This window comes from Manis pentadactyla, chromosome 3, assembly GCF_030020395.1.
Source record: "Manis pentadactyla isolate mManPen7 chromosome 3, mManPen7.hap1, whole genome shotgun sequence".
In the NCBI taxonomy this organism is placed as follows: Eukaryota; Metazoa; Chordata; class Mammalia; order Pholidota; family Manidae; genus Manis; species Manis pentadactyla.
In genome coordinates this window covers 145,868,094-145,890,291 of record NC_080021.1, presented here as the reverse complement: position 1 = coordinate 145,890,291, position 22,198 = coordinate 145,868,094, and the positions used below count along the sequence as shown (strand labels likewise).

Here is a 22,198-nt window from a genome sequence, read left to right as displayed (position 1 = left end):
TCTTAATAAGTCTGGCTAGAGGCATATCAATTTTGTTTATTCTCTTGAAGAACCAGCTCTTGGTTTCATTGATTTTTTCTATTGTTTTATTCTTCTCAATTTTATTTATTTCTTCTCTGATCTTTATTATGTCCCTCCTTCTGCTGACCTTAGGCCTCATTTGTTCTTCTTTTTCCAATTTTGATAATTGTGACATTAGACTATTCATTTGGGATTATTCTTCCTTCTTTCTTTAGATATGCCTGGATTGCTATATGCTTTCCTCTTAAGACTTCTTTTGCTGCGTCCCACAGAAGTTGGGGCTTTGTGTTGTTGTTGTCATTTGTTTCCATATATTTCTGGATCTCCATTTTAATTTAGTCGTTGATCCATTGATTATTTAGGAGCATGTTGTTAAGCCTCCATGTGTTTGTGAGCCTTTTTGCTTTCTTTGTACAATTTATTTCTAGTTTTCTACCTTTGTGGTCTGAAAAGTTGGTTGGTAGGATTTCAATCTTTTGAAATCTACTGAGGCTCTTTTTGTGGCCTAGCATGTGGTCTATTCTGGAGAATGTTCCATGTGCACTTGAGAAGAATGTGTATCCTGTTGCTTTTGGATGTAGAGTTCTATAGATGTCTGTTAGGTCCATCTGTTCTAGTGTGTTGTTCAGTGCCTCTGTGTCCTTACTTATTTTCTGTCAGGTGGATCTGTCCTTTGGAGTGAGTGGTGTGTTAAAGTCTCCCAAAATGAATGCATTGCATTCTATTTCCTCCTTTAATTCTGTTAGTATTTGTTTCACATATTTTGGTGCTCCTGTATTGGGTGCATATATGTTTATAATGGTTATATCCTCTTCTTGGACTGAGCCCTTTATCATTATGTAGTGTCCTTCTTTATCTCTTGTTACTTTCTTTATTTTGAAGTCTATTTTGTCTGATACTAGTATTGCAACACCTGCTTTTTTCTCTCTGTTGTTTGCATGAAATATATTTTTGCATCCCTTGACTTTTAATCTGTGCATGTCTTTGGGTTTGAGGTGAGTCTCTTGTAAGCAGCATATAGATGGGTCTTGCTTTTTTATCCATTCTATTACTCTGTGTCTTTTGATTGGTGCATTCAGTCCATTTACATTTAGGGTGATTATTGAAAGATAGGTACTTATTGCCATTGCAGGCTTTAGTTTCGTGGTTACCAAAGGTTCAAGGTTAGCTTGTTTACTACCTTACTGTCTGACTTAACTCACTTATTGAGCTGTTATAAACACAGTCTGATGATTATTTCTTTCCCTTCTTTTTCCTCGTCCTCCATTCTTCATATGTTGGGTGTTTTGTTCTGTGCTCTTTTTAGGAGTGCTCCCATCTAGAGCAGTCCCTCTAAGATACCCTGTAGAGGTGGTCTGTGGGAGGCAAATTCCCTCAACTTTTGCTTGTCTGGGAATTGTTTAATCCCTCCTTCATATTTAAATGATAATCATCCTGGATACAGTATCCTTGGTTCAAGGCCCTTCTGTTTCATTGCATTAAATATATCATGCCATTCTCTTCTGGCCTGTAAGGTTTCTGTTGAGAAGTCTGATGATAGCCTGATGGGTTTTCCTTTGTAGGTGACCTTTTTGTTTTCTCTCTGGCTGCCTTTAATACTCTGTCCTTGTCTTCGATCTTTGCCATTTTAATTATTATGTGTCTTGGTGTTGCCCTTCTTGGGTCCCTTGTCATGGGAGTTCTGTGTGCTTCTGTGGTCTGAGAGGCCATTTCCTACCCTAGTTTGGGGAAGTTTTCAGCTATTATTTCTTCAAAGACACTTTCTATACCTTTTTCTCTCTCTTCTTCTTCTGGTACTCCTATGATGTGAATATTGTTCCATTTCGATTGGTCGCACAGTTCTCTTAATATTCTTTCATTCATGGAGATCTTTTTATCTCTCTCTGCATCAGCTTCTATGTGTTCCTGTTCTCTGATTTCTAGTCCATTAATGGTCTCTTGCATCTCGTCCATTCTCCTTTGAAGTCCTTCCAGGGATTGTTTTATTTCTGTATTCTCCCTCCTTAGTTCTTGCATATTTCTCTGCAAGTCCATCAACATGGTTTTGACTTCTGTTTTGAATTCTTTTTCAGGAAGATTGGTTAAATCTATCTCCCCAGATTCCTTCTCAAGGGAGGATGTGGAAGATTTCTGGATTAGTCTGGTCTGGATCAAATTTTTTTGCCTTTTCATGTTGATAGATGCAGTGGTATCCTATTGACTCGTCTGTCTGCTGGGAGATCCAAGACCCTTTCCCCTTTCTCCTGACCTTTCTTTACTGGGACAACGGTGACCCCTAGCAGCTTGTGTTGGGCAGTTGCGCGTAGACTGGGTCTCTGTTTCTTACCCAGCCGCTATGGAGGAAGCTCCCTTGCTGTGGGTGTGGCCACCCTCAGGCTGCTGCTCTGCTATGGCGGGGTGCCGGAGGGGGAATGGACGGGGGGGCTGTTTATTGCCGTGAGGTGTCGCAGAGCTGCTTCCCAGGGGGTTACAGCGCCTGGAGTTCCCCGGGATTCCCAGCTGCTGGGCTAAGTGTCCCAGGACGCTTCCATCCAGCTGTGGGGTCCCTGTCCCTTTAAGACTATCAAAAAGCACTCGCTTTTCTTTGTCCCAGAGGGGCCGGCTGTGGGGACCCCCTCACAGGTCTAACTGTCCTGTTTCCCTAGTTTCCAGCACCCCACGCACGCACTGTGTCTGCGCTCTGGTGCGGATGGCTAGGGCTGGGTGATTAGCAGTCCTTGGCTCCCTCTCCCTCCCCGCTCCAACTCCTCTCCTCCCGCCAGGAGCTGGGGTGAGGGGTGCTCAGGTCCCACCAGGCCAGGGCTTGTGTCTTACCCCTTTCACCAGGCGCTGGGTTCTCGCGGGTGTGGATGTAGTCTGGCTGTTGTCCTGTGTCTTCTGGTCTCTCTTTTAGGGATAGTTGTATTTGTTGTATTTTCAAAAATATATATGTTTTTGGGAGGAGATTCCCACTGTCCTACTCAAGCTGCCTTCTTGGCTCCGCCCTCGGCATTCTTTTATTTTTATTTCCTATTAAATTACAATTTTATATTTCATAGTTACACTTTTTAATGCATTTACAAAGTTTCATTGAGTTGGTCAGTTTTTTTTTTAATTGAAGTATAGTTGATATACAATCTTATATTGATTTCAAGTATACAACACAGTGGTTCAACAGTTACCCATATTATTAAATCCTCACACCCTCTCGTGCATTTATTGTCTGTCAGCATAGGAAGATGTTACAGAACCATTGGCTGTACTCCATGTTGCACTTCCATCCCTGTGACCAACGTTTATTATGATTAAGATTCTGTGCCTCTTTATCCCCCTTACGTTCCCTGATTGGTCAGTTTTTTTAAACTGGTGAAAAATTGGAAATAACCATAATATTAAGTAATTTTTCAAATGCTCTTATAAATGTTTTCATAAATACTTTTTTTTGTTTGTTTTTTTACTGTTAGAAGATGTATGCTTTTGATTCTCCATTAATCAACTTATCTGGTCAGTAATTCATTATATAATAAGATTATTAATCAGAAGAAAACTTATGATTTGTCTAGCAATTTTTATTTCAAAACAGTGATATTGTAATAGTGAAATAGTATATACAAAGAAGAAGTTGAGACTTATGATATCACACTAACTGTATATTATTTTTAAAAGTTTATATCATGTTGTAAAGCATTCTAAAAAGTAAATTGGTGTTTTGATAGAATAATAGAAGTAGGAAGTATATAAATAAAACATGTATATAAAACTTTGGGAATTCTATAATTTTAGTATAACTTATGTAACAGCATCATGGAATGGGAGTAAAACAAAAATATCTTTCTTAGCACGGTTAAACAATTGGAAATGTGACTGCAGTTTACAAGTCACCGAACAATTTTAAGATTAACTTTATTTCTTGGGCTTTTTTTGTATTTGCCTCAGTTATTTGGAGACATAGAGGTAAGCCAAAGTGTCTGGCTATAGAGTTAGATCCAGGTGAGTATAGGGGTTAAAGAATTGTGTGAATTATGTCACATTCACATTGTAATTAAATGTGCAGAAAGAAGATAGGAACTTTTATTAGAATTTTTTTTCTCCCCTAACAAAATAAGTGTAAACTCTTTTAGTTTTAGTCACTAGTATATTTGCCTTATTTTCTGAGAGTAAAGGAAAAGATATACACATACACATACAAATCACATATGCATGAATGTTCTTTGTTGAGAGTAATTAAACTAAAAAACAGCACAAGATAAACAGCTCCTGTATATTTTAAGAGGCATGTAAATTTATCCAGAGGAATCACTCAGGATCAGCAAGCTACACTATATGAAATATTTATCTTGTACTACCACATACACTTTATTTTACATGTCATCCTAATGCTGATGAAGTAGATTATGCATAGAATAGATTCAAAGGATACATATAACCATTTTAGCAAACATTATTTTCAGTAACATTAGAGAAAAATATTTAAATGTGAATTTTAATATGTGGTTGGTTCTAAGTAAAGTATTAACATGTAGATCTAGTTTTTGATACCAAATATTTCATATAAAGATATTTGACTCTTGAAATGTAGGCTAACTCTCCACGTTTTACTCTTTTATGCAATGGGTTTGTTTCTTTTGTGTTTTCCATATGAAATCAAATGAGCAATGAAGTTTGACAGACTTACAGGGAGGGTAACATTGACTCACCTACCACCCAGCAATTTTCAGTCTTGTAACTGATAGATTTTACATAGAAAAATTATCTTAAGTTAAAATTTTGGTCTAATTCAGAAGATTCTGTTTGGAGTTATGGATGTATCTGTTTCAACATCATTTGAGGTTCAGAAATGCCAAAGATATTCTAAGATTCGATAAATTGAATGTTTCTGCATGACACTAATTTTTCATCCTTTGGGATATATTTTTCATTTGCTTTTCCATGTTATGCATATCTCATATACTTATATTTTAGTTAAAATGATTATGTTACTGTAGAGAACTTACATTTTTAAATATTGCTGGCCTATGTGCAAACTGATCCTGTTCTTAATGGCCTTGATGTCATTGCCACATACCCACTGAATTCTTTTAAAAGTATGTGCGTGTGATAATTGCCCTGTGGACCCTTAGTGCATCCTGATTCTTTCTTTTAATGCTTTTTCAAACATAGGATTAGCTTCAAAGAAATCTGTAAGTAATGGAAGAAAACACTTCCTTGGTAAAGAATATGCTCCTGAACCTCTCCCGCCTGGTGTGTGTGGGTTCCTGCCATGGCGTACTGCACAGCGTGCAAAAAGGATCAGGTAGGGTCTTTTTATTCCCTATCTTTAGCCATTTAGAATTCTTTATTTTGGAACTTCCATTATGTGGCAGGTCTCTGGTGGTTTCTATAAAAGAAAAAAGATAATTTGTACATGGCTTGTGCCTAATGAGTCCTTTAAGAAAGAAAAACCAAAAAATAAATGGGAGTTTCAAGTTATTAAGTGTCACAACAGATGTAACCCTGTGAGACTCAAAAGAAAACCAAAATTATCTCCAGTTGTGCAGATGAGAAAGGTATCATTAAATGGGAGTATACTTGAGCCAAGCCCTACAGCATGGAAGTAGGGTTTGGATATGTAGGATTGGGGGGGTGGAACTGGGATTTTAGGCATGGGAAATAGTGCAGAATGGATGAGAAGTATGTATTAGACTTTATTTAACTCAATTGGCTTAATTTGATTTAGTGAATCAAGCTAGACTTAACTAGTTTTAGCGGGTTACATACCCAGGGGATAGATAGCTGTTCACAGTAATTTTTGTCATGAAAGTGTACAAGTCTTTTAAAATTGTTGAGCCATAATTTTAGCTTGCTAAGTGAATGAGATTGTTGTTGGTTATTTTCAAATGACTTGCTTGGTAGTATTAAATTGGGGATTAACAATTGCTTACAAAAATAAAGAATTGCTTTTAAATAGGACTTAAAGTAGGTACCATGTAAAATATCTGTTTAATCACTCATATTAAATTGATATGTATAATCTCCATTGGACAACTGACTGATGAATGGTAATATGAATTATTATTGTATAAACCATAGTGCTGAGACCCCAGTGTTTGCACTTTACTTTTACAACAACTTCTTCCATATCTTCTTCTTGAGTTACAATTAATCTCAGGTCCATCCTGGCCCCAGGAGTGGTAAATTAGAGGATGATTAATATCACCAGTTATAGAAGTTAGGACATGAAGGTACCTCTCAGTTATACAGAGTTATCACAAGCCAATCTGCTAAGTTCTGTTGAATTTTCTTTATACTAGAGCCTTCATGTCCATGTTTTGGGTTTATTCATTTTTATACAGAAAATTCTGTGTGGGTTTTATACATAATACTAAAAAGTTTTATTAACTTGAATTAACTGGTGATGTATCTACTTCAAAATATAACTTAATTTGTTGATATCTCTTTAGGGGTTTTCCATTAATCAAAACTCGTGATGAATATAATCAGTTGCAGGTATGTAGTTATCATATTTATAATATATAGGGTGTTAAAGTGAGAAAGGTGGAAGGCCATTTTTTTGCTTTTTAAACTGAACAGATCCTTACAAGATATATTTCTCTCCCTGAAATAAATAATTTAAAACTTGTCGGGTGGCTGTCCCAGTGCCACTATGTACTTGGGTAGATACAGCACAAACTGGGGGCCTTGTGGTTTCATGGGAAAACAAGGAAGCCATTTCACCAGTCCACAAACCAGCTGTTACCCAGTGAAACAATTTGACTGCCATTTGTGATCCAAAACATGGAGCTCTCATACTCAAGAATTTTCATTCGTTTTCAAGAAATGTCTGGGGCTTACATATATAAGTTCCACATCCTACAGCCAAAATAAAGTAACAAATCCCAAAGCCCTCAGAGCTCTTCTCCACTGCCGTGGCCACACACGTGCCCCATCACACTGCCTCGTGGTCTTGGAGCAAGCCAGTCCTGTCAGAGCCTCATGTTCTCCTTCCCAAGACTATGTAGCTGCTCTGTGGAGACAGCACTGCTGACGTTGAGAGAACGCCCTGAGTGTTAGTACCGCCCCCTGCAGGCCCAGATACAGAGGGGCACTCCTCGTTCGACCATTAGGATTATCCTGTACTGCAGTTTGCTGCTTGTGGTCAAAATGACATCCTAGTGACTTGTCTTCTGTGCACATATGTAATCCAAGCACACCCCCTTTTGATCTGGAGATTGTTTATTGGATTATGGCTGGGGCAATTTTCAAATGTTTGGAAATACCGTCTTGAACCACATTCCAGGGACAGTGAAACTTGACTGTATTACTTTTACACTAGCTTTGGCTTAAAGATGAGGGAAGATGCATCAGTTTGATGGGTTAGTTTCAAAAAACATATTTTTTAAAGTTCTAGTATTTATTATTCACAATTTAGATATGTTTCTTATTATTCTTCTAAGTCTTCTTTATGAGTCCCCTACTGATGGATTATTTTCCTAAAAACTACATTTTCTTCCATACTTTTTGTGTGCCATGGTGGAAAATAAATTTCTCACCTGCAGTATAATAAAGTTGAGCTGAGAAAAAAATGTTTCCCTTGGTCCCTCACTTGTCTCATGTGAAAGAAATTAATAAAATAATATGGACAATCCCAAGTATTAATCCTAACCATGTACAACAGAATTCTGTGCAGTAACACAGCAAAAATAAATTACCGTCAGTTTGCTTGTTTTAAACTAAGAAGCCGTGAAAGACATTTATAAATAATGTCTTGTGTCTTGATATCTCAGATCACTTTTGCTAAATGCCCTGTAATATTTGGTATCCAATTTATAGTGTCTCATACACTGTCTTGTCTTCGTTGTTTAAGCAATCAGAGTTTCCTGTGACTGTGACCGTAGAGAGTCCTTCCTCCTCAGAAATTGAAGAGATAGACGATTCTTCAGAAAGCATTCAAGAAGAGCCTGAGAAGGCCAGTTTAAAACAAGAAGTATTACAGGTACAAAGTCATCACTTTAAAGATACAGAGAAGATTGTTATTCACACTGTAGCTGCAGCTGGTGGGAGCCTGATCACCCACTGAACAGCTGGCGTGAGGGCTCTGCTTTCCCTGCCAACTGTGTCACATCCCCTGGGAAACAGTGAAAGGTGGCTGTTTGAACTTTAAGAAATAAAAATCAAAATGTGCTATCATTAATATATTTTATTTTCCTTACAGCCATAGATGAGATTTAGGGAGTATCTTAATGGTCATAACTTAAAAGTCAGAGAAATTGCATTCTGAATGAATGTCGTCACATAATGCAGTGCCCTTATTTTGTAGATCAGGAAATTGAAGGTTCTAGCTGAAATCTGTCTATAAGAGGAAATTATGATCTTATTTTTAATAAAGTTGAAAATTTTTTGATGTTGATACTCTCCTTTACTAAAATGAAAAATTTCAAGAAGCTACATTATATTGCCTAATAAACCTGACATCTGATATTCCATACTTCTGTTGGTATGAACAGAAAAGTTGATTTTCTTAGCAAATTTTTGTACCTCAAAAATACTATATTTATTTTATTTCAACTTTGATGAAGAGCTGATAATTTGTACTAAATAAGGGAAGCACCATTTGTGGGGACCTTGTCTTTTATGTTATAAAGTCCACATTTAATTTTTTTAAAATTATTCAATATGATTTTCTTTTACTATGAAACTTGACAGATTTAGAACTAGTTCTCTCATTATTTCTATGAAAATTACTTGATTTTCAAAAAAGAAAGCCATATTTTTATTTTTTAATTAAAATGAATGATAATATAGAGAAATTTAAGATAAGTATGCAGAAAAGTATGAAATACTTAAGAGTGAAAGGAACCTGTAGTTCAGGCAGAATTACTCCTTTCACTCTATAAATGCGCATCTACAATCTGTAGTACTGAAGTGTTTCATTACTAAGTTGCACAGTAAAGATAAGACCCTAGTGTCTAATTCACATTAACTGTAATTTTAGATGTGCTCTATTCTTTTCCTTCCCCAGGAGGCTAGGAAAGTGTATTTCTAAAAGCAATGCAGACACTGGGGAGGACCAAGGGGAACAGGAACTGTAACTAGAGAATAGGCAATCAAGATGTGCTGAGGAACTTCTCAGCTCTTCTCCATTTTGATAAGACACTAAAATGGTGGTATCAAAAATTATAAGATGTATAAACCCACAATGATCAGAAGATTTTAACCTGTTATTGAAAGACAGAAGTGTGAGAGTATTAAACGGAAGCCATAGAACAGAGGAAAACTGCCACCTAGACTCTGTGGGAACTGCCTGCAGCTGAGGGGGTCCCATCCTTGCAGCAGAAGTATCTCCATCCTCATATGTGCAGGAGAGAGCGTGGAGTTAGTTCAAAATGTGACTAAGATAGGGAGAGTGTATCGAAGGTGTATTGAAGAGTTGATTCCCCATCCCACCCTCACATTCCTGAAATGAGGTCATTTCACTTTGAAAAAAAACTGGAAAGAACTAGAGCAGCTACTGTGAATTTTTGTACCCTAGAAAAGAGTGTTTGGGGGTATCCTATTGTAACTGCTCACTTTTTCATGCACAAGAGAAGCCAGTCAATCACTGGCTGCCAGGAACTTCCTACTCTGATTCTTAAATAGAACATAACCATGGTTTGCCTTATAACATGATAGGGAAAAAAAGTAGTAATATCCTAGTAGGACCAGGGACAATTTAGGGAACAAAAATAATTTAGGAAAAAATCTCAATTAATATCCTGGAAGGTTTAAAAGAAAATAGCATCTGTAAAATAAGAATAGGGTGTTAATTTAAAATGGAATGATCAGAAAGCAAGAGAGGTCTCTTGGAAATTAAAATATGATTGCTGAAATAAATTCAGGAATTAAGGATATTTCTCAGTATATAAAAAGTAGAGTGGAACATGTGACTGAAATGCTATGGTAGGCTATGTCTGGGAGAGCCAACATGTTACTATTAGAAATTCTGGAGAGGATGAAAGAATGGAGGGAAGGGGGCTGTCAGAATGGAAGAAAATTCTCTGTAGCTAAAATCAACATCAGGCCTCAAATTGAAAGAGCTACCCAAGGTGAGTTAAAGTAGACTCGTACACCTGGACACTCATCAGTGTAAAATTTCAAGATAAGAAGAAATATGTGAATTCAAGAGAAAGATAGTGGTTACCTAAAAAAGAATAAAAGTCTGACTTTATCGTACTTGGCATCAGCTACCATGGATCCTGGAAGGCATTGAAAAGATAAATCCAAAGTTTTTCAACCTAGGGTCGGTATCCAACCAAACTATTAGTCATAAGTGGAGACTGAATAAGATATTTTGTACACAAAGAAATTTGTAAAGTTTATCTCTGATAAACTCCTTTTCTTGAAGTTATTTGAAGATCAAATCCAGCAAAGTGAGGAAGTAAACCAAGAAGGAAGATAATAGGGGATTCAGGAGTTAGTGGATTCAATGCAGAGAACGACTAGTCTGGATTTGTTAGACTTCCACTGATTGTGTGAGACTGAGAGCTTAGAAACACCTTGAGGCACATTGTACATATTGTGTACTAAGACCTGTTGAAGGGAGGATAGGGAGCAAGAGAGGGGGTAGGAAATCAAACTCTAGGGGAGAAAAAGCCTTATTGGCATAAACATGAAGCAAACTAAACTATGACATATTTTTTAACTCCCATTGGTGTGCAAAACAGAAGAATCACTTAAATTTGGCACTATAGATGTCTCCCATCTATGGGGGCAAAGGACTAGGTGACCACCTATCTAATTTGTTCAAACCAAAGCACTGTTTAGTGTAAGGAGGCACTATAACCCTATAATGTCTGGATAACAGATATGGGAACAGTCAGGGCAGTTTGGGATGTGTGGTCACCCTGCACAAGGGCTGATACTGAAATAGTATAGAAGAAGGTGTAATCTCTATATGCCCAGAGACACCTTGTAAGTTCATGTTGGGCAATATTAGTTTAATCATCCTAATGGAAATACTGTCTTGGTTCACAGCTTCTATTATCAATTTGTATATAATAATAACCCAGACTACATATGTATTAGGATTAAGTTGGTATGTATTATGTTCTATTTCTTCTGCATATATTAACTCATTTACTCTGAGTAGCCTAATGAGATAGGTGCTGGAATCATTACCACCTTTCTGAAAAGGAAGCTAAGATAGGGAAGGAACTTGCCCAGTCTGTACCTAATTTAGGGTTGTCTCAGGACACTGAGCTCATCTTCCTACCTGTTCTCAAGCACTACTGTACAGGCATACCCCAGAGATACTGCAGTTTCAGTTCCAGAACACTACAGTAAAGCAAGTCAAATGAATTTTTTGGTTCTCCAATGCATATAAAAGTTATGTTTACACTGTATTTTAGTCATTAAGTGTACAATAGCATCATGTGAAAAAACAATGTGCATACCTTAATTAAAAAACACTTTATTGCTAAAAAGTACCATCTCTGAGCCTTCAGCAAGTTGTAGTCACTGATCACAGATAAAATAAAATAATGAAGAAGCTTCATCTATTGGGAGATGACCAAAATGTGACACAGAGTCATGAAATGGGTGAATGCTATTGGAAAAATGGTGTTAATAACTTGCTCAGGGTTGCCACAAACCTTGAGTTTGTAAAAAACAAAAACAAAACAGTATCTGCGAAGCACAATTAAATGTGTCTCAAATAACAAAACTGCACCTACAACAGGATGTAAATATCAATTTTGACAACATAAAAGTTAAGTGTGGGAAGTAGACAGGTGAAAAGAAGGGGAAAAGGCATGAATGTCCTAATTTTACAAAGTGGAGCATGGAGAGAGTTGGCAGTTGGTAAACAATAGATTTTTAAATGTATCACTATAAGTCAAAGAGGTCAACGACCAGTGGGGCACTAATGGTGACAGATCTTATGGAGAGAAATGGACATAAGAGTCTAAATGAACTAAAGCTCTTCTGTAGTGAAGTAGGAAGTTAACAGATGTCTAAAATTAAGCCATGATGTAGTCACATATGTTACTGAAAACAGAGAAGAATTAAAAATAAGAAAGATTGCCTTAAACTTCATAAAAAAGGAAATCCAGACAGTACACATGGAAAAATGACCAGCCTCATTGGTAATCACAGAAAATGAATTAAAACCAGTGTGAAATGCCAGTACACTCCAGTCAGATAGACAAAAAATAAAGTCTCATAGTAACAGGTATTGTAGACCTGGAAGTATAGTAGGAATCTCAGACCCTGCTTGTACAGGAGTATAAATCAACATGCTACTTGAAAGCATTTAGCATTGTTGGTCTGCTGAAGTCACAGAGATAAACTGTGACCCAACAGTCCTCCCGGCCTCCGGGGGAACACACTGGGATAATGGCTGCAAAGGATACGTCTGCTTTATTTGCATTAGCCCAGACTGAAAATGACCCAAATGCCCATGAAGAGTTAGAAATTAAGTATGTGTATTTGTACAGTGGGAAAACAATAAAGCAGTAACTGAATGAACTAGGTAGAGCTATAGGCAACAACGTGGATAAATTTTTTAAAACAATGTTGAGTGAAAGAAGATACAAAAGACTGCATACACTGTGATTCTCTTTACGTAAGTTAGAAGTTGGCAAAACCAACCTGCACTGTTAGGCATGCATGCATGTAAAGGAAATGATTGTCAGGAAATGAGGATGGTGTTTACCTCTGGAAAGAGGGAAGGAGCTTGTGATGGGAAAAGGATATGGGGTTTTTCTGGATGCTGACAACTTGTCTTTGCAGACTTGAGTGCTGGTATATAAGTACTCTCTTTTTCCTTGTCACACTGACATTTTTGTTGTGTACTTTTCTGTATGCATATCATATTTTACGATTCAAAACCTGCTTAAAGAAATGGTTGCTTCTGGGGAGCTGGCGTGTGGGTGGAATGAGACTATTTCCTTATAAGGCTTTCGCTATTTGCATTCACATGCTCACTCATTTAGCATTAATTGAACATATTCGATGTATGAAGCACTCCTCTAAGTTTTAGGTGTGTTAGCTCATGTACTTACCACCATCTTATAGACAAGGAAATTGAGGCCTATAGTTACTGAACTTGTCCAAGGCTTTATAGCTAGGGTATAGGGCTTCAATTTTGCCCCAATCTGAATTTTTAAAATATAATCTTAAAGAGGAATGTAGCTGCTAATTATAAGCAAAGAAATTCACAATTAAGGAAGATGGCAAGTTTTCACCTATCCAATTGGAGAAAAACACACATCTTTCATAACACAAAGACTTTGTATTGACAGGTTTTCCTTACTCAACAGTTATTGGTTGACTGTCTGCATTGTGCTGAGGCACAGGTCCTGGGGTAAATGCTTAATAAAATAAACCCACCTCCCTCACATAGCTTGCCCCTCAGGTGAGGAAGTTAGCAAGACGTTATAGTAGAGGTTGCGTACCAAGTGATACATTGCTGATAGCAGTATAAAATCTTAGAATCTTTTGGAAAGCAGTTTAGAGATCCTTACATCAGAGCCTTAAAAAAAATGTTCATATGCTTTGATCTCATTTTTATGGATTTCTTGCAAGAAAATTACTCCAGATATGGAAAAAAGCCCTCCTGTATGAAAATATTTTATCCTATAATACTGAAAAGTTGGAAAGAATTTGAATGTTTAATCATAAAGGAGTGATTACATGAATTGATAAACCCGTTCAGTGGCATATTTTGTAGCCCACTAAAAAAAGAATCAAGGTGATGAATCCTCTGATGATATATTAGAAATGATTGATTCAATGTTGAATGGGAAAAAGTTGAACATAAAATTTGATATACAATGTGATGGGAGCTTTGTTTCAGAAAAGAATCAGCCTAGATAGAAGGGAGCAGATGACAGGAAAGAAAATTACTCCAAAGCCTTATCATTATTGGTCTTATTAAGTAATAGATTATCAAGCAATTTTACTTTCTAATTTTTTGTTTTCGTATTTCCTTTGGAAGAACACGAATTACTTTGTAGGAGAAGAGGGTACGCTTTTTCATAAAAATTTAGCATTATATTTAATTCCCTCCACTAGAGGGGGAAGCTATTTCATGTAATTGCACTTCCATGTGCTGTTGAAAACCAGTCAAGAATGGAGTATTTTGGTCCATTTTCTCTGATTGTTGTGAAATGTTTTTTTTTTTGTTTGTTTGTTTAGAACTTCTGTAAAATAGTTTTAAATATTAAAACCATTACATAAAACATAGAGGAATTTTGTGCTTTTTTCCCCACCTTTTTCCCCATTTAAAGGTTGTCTGGCTTTAACTAGTAATGAGACATTAAAGAATTTGAAGTTATTAGAATACTTATTAATTTTTTAAACATCTGTTCTGAGTATTAAAATGTACATTCATTGAGCAAATTTTTGAAAACAATGAAAAATTTAATGAAAAGCCACTTCTGCATGTACACACACCTAATCTACCTTTTTGTTTGAAAAAAATACCAACTATATTTTGTCATGTCACTAAGTACTCTTTTACATCAGGGAATCTGATTACTGACGGTCTCCCAAGAAAAACACACAGATATATTTTGAATACAGAGTTCAGTGTGTTTAGTGGCTTCCTTAGAGTATTCATGTGGATGTACTCTTTGTATTTAAACCTGTCCCAATTTGGAGGCTTTTAACTTACTAATAGGGTTTAGTTATGAGCAGTCCCATGACATCATGTTGGTAAATAAATCTTTGCCTACGTCTTTGGTGATTTCCTTAAGGTGAATTCTTAGATGTAGGATTGTTGGTATGTACTAAAAATTACTCTCCAGAAATTGTTGGCAGCTCTCTTTCCCAATGATGGCATATTAATAAGAGTTCCTCTCCTCGACACACACACACCAATAAACAAAGCTTTAAGTTGAAATTCTTTAAGTAATTGTTCAAAAGCCTTTATAGAAATATACCTTGATACTTTAATAAATATAAGTGTTCTGTTTGTTTATTGCATCAGAAACCACCCCAAAACAGTGGCTTAAAACAATAGTCATTTATTTTGTTCATGAATCGGGGGGTTGAACAGTATGTTAATTTTCTATTACTACAAACTTAGTGGCTTAAAACATTTATTAGCTCACAGTGCTGTAGGTCAGAAGTCCAGGCATTGGTGTGACTAGGCTCTCTGCTCAGTCTTATAAAGCTGAAGTCAAGATGTCGGTCAGGCTGCGTTATCACCTGGGGCTCTGGGAAAGAATCTACTTCCGAGCTTATTTAGCTCATTGGCATAATAGTTCCTGCAGTTGTAGGACAGAGGTCCCCATTTCTTTGGCGGTTATCAGGTGGGGGGCAACCTGAGCTCCCAGAGGCCTCCCTCCTGCCTTCCTTGCCACAACATCATACATGAGTTTTTCAGAGCCAGCAGTAGCGAATCTCCCTTATGTACCCTTTCTATTTCCCATTATCCTCAGGAAGTCTGGTCCCTTGTAGTGGGGCTGACTGATTAGGTTACAGCCACCCAGATTGATCTCTCAAAATTAATTTAAGATCAGCTGATTGGGGAACTTTAATTACATCTGCAGAATCCCTTCATTGCAGCACCTAGATTAGTGTTTGATGGAATAATGGGGACGGGGGGAAGTGTATGCTTCAGCAGGTAGGAATTTTAGGGGCTATTGTAGATTTCTGCCCGCCTCATCCCCCATTTCAAGGGCCTAAATGTCTTGGTTCTTGAAAATCCTAAGGTAGTTTACCAGTGTCCATTCTATTTCATTGACTTTGGTGAATGGGAAGATTACCGTTTCTCTGAACAGGAATGGCGCACAACTTCCTGAGTTCAAAACATGGCTCTACCACTTAATAATGTGACTTGTGTGTCCTCATCTCCTTCTTCTCCCTCAAGTTTTTTCATCTGTAGAATAACATGGAGTTAATAATTGTTCTTTCCTTCTAAGGTTTTGATGATTAAATTATTCACTGCCTAGGAAACTCCTGAAGTAGTGCCTGGCATATAGTAGAGTGCCCTAAAAGTGCTTACTTCTTAAAAAATAAATTTGAATTTGCAATTATGTAATTCAGGCATGTTAAGCATATTAATCAGACTTCCTATTATAAAGGGACCCACAGATAAAAATGGAATTTTCTTTTCTTGGTCTTAGTTTTTTATTTCTGACTTACTATGTATTGTATGCATATGGTGAGCTGCCAGAAATCTATTTTGGAAAGGTAGGGCTTAAGTAAATCTTTAATATGTTAATTTGATATATTTTGGTAATTTCACTATCATGGTATGATATTACAGGTAATGTACTATAATCCTGAAATCTGAGTCCATTTCTGGGGAGGCTTTTGGATATCATATCATGAATTATTTATAATATTGTTGCTTCACACTAGGCAAAACTGGAGGAGTGCCTAAAGCAATTAAAGGAGGAAAGAGTAATAAGGCTTAAGGCTGATAAACGAGTAAGTGAGGTAAAAAAGTTTTTCTTACACTTCTGAGTTTTTTTGGTTTTATTTTTATTTGCTTTTAAGTCATGTACAGTATGTAAACTTTAATACCATAACATATTGCATATTGGTTGTACCCTATGAATCTTTGCATTTGCTTGTATTTAGTGGTCATATGATTTATATTCCAAAAAGCATGTTTTTAAAACTGTAAAAACCTTAAGTTTTTGTGATTTTATATGACTTTAACTTAGTTCCTGTTTATGATGCTTCAAGCAGGTACTTATTATGCTTGTACTGTATATACAGTAGCAAAAGACAAGATGAGAATCTCTACTGACAGTGAATTAGGCAAGTAACTTAAATAAGTAGGAAGCCTTAGAAAACTGCTATGAATGCAGTGAAAGATAAAAATGTATACTATGAGAACTACATTAGGCTAATGTGTTGAAAGCAGGGCATAAGCTAAGAAGTATTTTTTGGAAGTGCATACAGTAGATTGAAGGACACTTAACTCATTAAATATTCAGCACCTGCTCATGTAAGGCAAAAGATGCATCATTCACAAAGTGGCTTCTCTGAGAAATACTACACTTAGGCTTCTCTGGGGTCTTAGATAAATATATGTGGAGGAGGGGTGTGTAAGGGAGTAAATATTTTCAGGAAGCAGAGGAGAATATTAGTAATTGTGAAGTTAATAAATTGGCGTAACTTAAACTTACAGTTTGCTTACAATATCTTGCTCACCGAAGTTAATCCATAACGTTTTAACTTACACGTTAATATTTTGCTCATTAAAGTTAAACCTTAATATTCAGCAGAGTTGGAATTCGCTTTGTCCAGATTATACTGTTTCATTTTCTAATTTAAAGGAAGTCTTGAACAGTTAATTTTCCAGTGTAGAATGAGGGTCCGTTATGAATTGAACCAGGTAGAAATGTGATCTTTTGAATGATCATTAATAAAATTAATAAAACAATAACCTTGGTTTATTTAATTGCTACCTAATTGTTATATTGGAAACTTCGCTGGGTGTCTCCAGGTTTTGGTTATTATGTGATGTGGTCTCTGTCTTTACTAGTAAAGAGTTGATTACAAATTAATTACATTTTTTAATGTTTTAGTTTTGTTACTTAAAAACTTTTTTTATGACAATGAGAGAAAATCATGTCATTTTCAATCTTTTTATAGCTGGAACGTGAAAATGCCCAGTTAAGAAATATAAATTTCTCTTTGTCTGAAACCCTTCATGCACGGTCATTGACAAGCATGATCCTGGATGATGAAGGTGTTTTGGGCAGCATAGAGAATTCTTTCCAGAAGTTTCATGCTTTCTTGGATCTCCTTAAAGATGCTGGGTTAGTTGATTTCTCTCCATGGCACTCTTCTCTTTGACTGTAATGGTGGTTTGCTGGGGAACTTGAGCAATTTTCATGGCATCCATAGTTATATTTAGTGTGTAATTATAGCTAATATAGTTTTTTTAAATAAGGAATAAATTTCGAAAGAAATACAAGATGGTAAACCTGCTTTGGTAGGGAAAAAGCCCTATTAAAAGAGGAATCTGTAGATAGAATAATTAGTAGATACAGTTTTTGTAAAGACTAAATTGGAAGTAATTTTATTTGAAAATACTCCAGAATGCATAGGAATTTCCCTACCCTTTATTCATTTTGCTTGTTAAATAAGTTTGAATTAAAGCTATTTTTATCCTAGACATAAAAATTGTTCCTAATCTGTAGGACAGGTATAGATATGGCAGTGGTTCTCAACCAGGAACAATTTTGCTAAAAGAAGATACTAAAAGAGAGAATTTGAGATTGAAATTGATGGAATGATGTTTTGTAGGTGAATGGGTTGGTGCTGGGAAGGAAGAAACAAACACATTTTTGGAAACTGGAGGAAGGTGGTAATGAAGTGTGGGAAGGGAGGCAAAGTAGGAAGGGAGGCCAGAGGCAGTGGACTAGGTCATGGTAGAAATTGAAGCTGCTGGGAGACAGTGTTTAAAATGGGCTGGTAAGGAAATAAAATCAAATGGCATTTAATACATTGTTGCAGGGGAAGAGGAAGTGCTTTAAAGGACTGGATGACCTGATGTGGTCCCAGAACTTGAATATGCACAGGGCTGAGAATTTGGGAGAGACGTAGGGGCTTGTAGTCTGCAGTAGGATATTGGCTTTTAAGAGTTTAGAAGTATTTCATGGTTGTAGGTATGGGGATGTCTAAGCTGCTCTTAATAACCTTTGCCTGTCCCTCCCTTCCTCCTCTTTTGCAGGCTTGGGCAGTTTGCCACAATGGCTGGAATAGGTCAGTCAGATTTTCATTTACTAGGTCATCCCCAGATGAATTCTACTGTTAGTAGTCCACCTAACGAAGAAAAGAAGGCACTTGAAGAAGAAAAACCAGAAGAAAAGCAGAATGCCCTAGGACCAATGCAGAATATCCAAGTAAGTGGACAGAACAGAATTTAATGATTCTAAGAGTGATTAGCAAAAAGGGAATTACCAAGTCAGAGAGAAAATGGTAACAGTCTGTCTCTAATACCTCACATGTTTGTATTAGAAGCCTCCTTGGAGTCCTTTCCAAAGCTGAGATTAGGAAATGTGTGCCCCTTCGTGATGTTGTGTTGTAAATAAGAAAATTTTCATTTGAAAATTTATGATTTAAAGCAAGCTATCCTCAGTGAAGAAAGAAATGAAACATTAGAGAAAATACTCCAAATTTGAAATTGTATAAATGTCTATTCTATTCATATTTTATCTAGGTTTCTATTTGTATGCAGTCAGCTTACAATGAAGGAACCCTAATGAAGGCACAAGTACTGATATAGATAATTTCTTAAAATAAGTAATCCAGACATAACTACTTGGTAATACATTCCAGTTAGTCACCCAGTGATGGGAATGAGAGGGAAAAACCTGTCTGCTTTTCCTCTAGCCTTAGAGCCCCATATCCTGTCTCAGCCAATCTCAGGCTGTTCTTGGGAACTTAAAACTTGAGGGCACAGTCTAATCACAAATTAGGTACTGCTTGCATGTGCCTGAAGAACAGAAAAAAACTAATTTTCTTAGGGAATAGGGTTTTATTATTTTTGATGAAGGAAAGGGAAGTGGCTAATAATTACCACAAACACAAAATATTCTGAAAATATAGTGGACATAGCTTGGATATAACTAAGTTAGAAATTACTTGGCAAGATATAGTTGGAAAAAACTGGCTCTAAAATCTTCTGCCAAGTAACTTTCTCAACAATAGGATCATAGAATAACATTGAAGTTTTTGGCTCTACTTTTTAACGGATAGCCTTTGTTCATCACTGAATTTTTGTTTCCTCCCTCCAGTTTCAGAAAATTACAGGTGACACTAGAATTCCTTTGCCTCTCGACTCCTTCCCAGTCCCAATTTCTACTCAAGAGGCCTTAGAAACGTCCAAAGACGAGGTGGAAGTCCCAGTCACAGAGCAGCCACAGGAGTCTGTCAAAGAATTCATTGCTAGAATTTGTTCTCCTTCAGCAGATGTGATTTCTGGAACTGGAAGTCAAAGAAAAGAAGACGAGTTGTCTAGAAATAGCAGATCTTTAGAGAAAATGCCCAAAACAGGTGAATATGCAAGAAACCACTCTGCTAAGAAACAACCCAGAAAGGACTTACATTCTAGTTCTGACTCATCTGTAAGCTGGAAAAATAAAGGAATTGGGCAAAATAGTTCTTTGGTTAATGAACCGATTAAAAATGAGCCTAGGGAAAAACAAATTTCTGTCAAGAAAGAAAGTAGAATAGTGACTATTTCATCCAAGACAAGTGAAAGTAAACTCAATCTACTAGAACATTCTGAAAGTAATCATCTTGGATCAGATTTTGAATTTCAAGAAAGCATCCATACTCTATCACGCCTGACATAGGTCTTAATCTTTAGAAATTATGTTTTGTCTTCAAATTTTAATAAATGTCATGTTTTCATTAATGGCAAATGGTGTTTTAAATATAGGATTGGAAGCCATCAGAGAAAGATTTATCAATTCTTTTTATCATAGTGAAATTTTTGGTGTGTGTTTCCTTTCCACACTTTGCACCATTCATTCAGTGAGTATTTACTGAAGGTGTAATATGTATACTAGTGCCTTTGCCTTTAGCAGTGAACAAAACAAAGCCTTTATCCTCATGGAACTAATGGTCTGTGGAAGGAGAAAAAAATTAAAGCAGGGTAAGGAGACTAGGAAGGGATGGGAATAATAAATGGAATAGTTTTACTATTCAGCTAAATGTGGAAATACTATAAATCACTTGGCCAGAAGCCATTGATATAACCTGATTCATAATAACCAGAGCAGCACATTTACTGAGGTGCTTAACATGTTTATGGATTACAGAACCCTATAAGGTAGGGAACTATTATATTCATTTTTATAGATGAGAAATCTGAGGAGACAGATTATATGAGTTGCCCAAAATTACAAAGTTGTAAATTGGTAGAACTGAGATTTGAACCAGAACCTGTGCTCTTGATCACTTTGTTATCCAATTTCCTTATTAGGAGAGGAAGGGCTTAAGGAAGACATCGAGAGAAAAGCCAGTCTGGGTAAAGTTTTTAAAAGGCAGAATACATACATTTAGAGTATATGGGCTAAATTATGCCTCCTTGGTAAAACATGCATAGATAAGTCCTTCGTTAAACCAGACTGACTTGTGAGATAAGATCAGAAAAAAGCCCAAGTGTCAGATTTCTTTTAGAAGGTCCTGCCTAACTGTTACAAGCCAAGGATACTACAATACCATTTAGTTAATTAATCATGGGGATAAGATAATCAGCATGATTGTAGCCTTGGCCCTTAACCATAGAATGAGAAGGGAAGACACACAGCAGATGTCTTAATATTGGGTGTCACATTCTGAATGGGAATGCTTAGGGAATTTTGCCAAAGTTTGGGGAGGAAGAGAAAACGGGGTCCTAGAAAGATCATCTAAAGAGACAAAATACCTGAGCTGTCTTGAAGGACTAATGGGAAACTGGTGAATAAGACCTTAAAGGAAAGGGATATTCAAGGTGGAGGGTACAGCAGAAGCAGAAGCACAGCGGGGCACGTTTGGGAAACCACAGACACAGAAGTTGAGAATCAGTGGAATGTCATCAGGCAGTGGTGATGCTAAACCGGGTGACAGCAGGCCTTAACAATCCATGTTGCATGGAGCTGAGTTTTTCCTCAGGAAATACCTAATTAAAGGATTAAAGAATGTAAAGGACATATTCAGGTTTGCCTTTTAGATCATTGGCTTCAGTGTGGAAAATCAATTTGAAGAAGGGTGGAGCTCATTATGCCATACTTTTCTGAGGAACATTGTTTTTTATTTTAAGTGAGACTTAAACATTCCCACTTCCTCTCCAGTCCCTACTGAAAGGATTCCGTGGGCAAACGCAAGGGAGACAGACCCTGGCTTACATACAGATATGCGGGTTTCTTTACTGGATGACTTCTCCTGACTGCTGTAGGCTAATGTTCATTTGGAACCTCCAAGACAGGCATATGGCATGCAGCCTTTTTCAAACATAGTTTATTATAGAATGCTTTTTAAATAGGAGTGTCTAACCACTGGTTCTACCAAACACCAATGTGGTAACCTCTGAATTAAATAATAGCAAGAGGGAAAAAGGGCTCTTAAATACGGTATTAATGAAGAGGAAATAAGTTTGAGTTCTGTTTAAGAAGTAAAATAAGCAAGACTTGGTTGTGGGAAGTAAGGAAGAAGTAGGAGACAGAGGTGGGGCTGCCATTTCTGTGACTGAAATTGGGTGATGATGTTAGTGAGGTTGGAAGTAGGGAAT

At 36.7% G+C, this 22,198-nt stretch overlaps 1 protein-coding gene across 1 annotated transcript in view; it reads left to right on the top strand.

The window, feature by feature from the left end:
- CEP78 (centrosomal protein 78) overlaps positions 1–20,341 on the top strand; it is a 36,821-nt gene extending 16,480 nt beyond the window's left edge. The window contains exons 9-15 of the mRNA XM_036893472.2: positions 5,161–5,293; positions 6,441–6,486; positions 7,844–7,972; positions 16,324–16,401; positions 17,569–17,735; positions 18,653–18,824; positions 19,719–20,341. Of these exons, the coding sequence (XP_036749367.2) occupies positions 5,161–5,293; positions 6,441–6,486; positions 7,844–7,972; positions 16,324–16,401; positions 17,569–17,735; positions 18,653–18,824; positions 19,719–20,279 (1,286 nt within the window). The 3' untranslated portion in view covers positions 20,280–20,341. The remainder of the gene's footprint in view (positions 1–5,160; positions 5,294–6,440; positions 6,487–7,843; positions 7,973–16,323; positions 16,402–17,568; positions 17,736–18,652; positions 18,825–19,718) is intronic.
- The last annotated feature ends 1,857 nt before the right edge of the window (positions 20,342–22,198 follow it).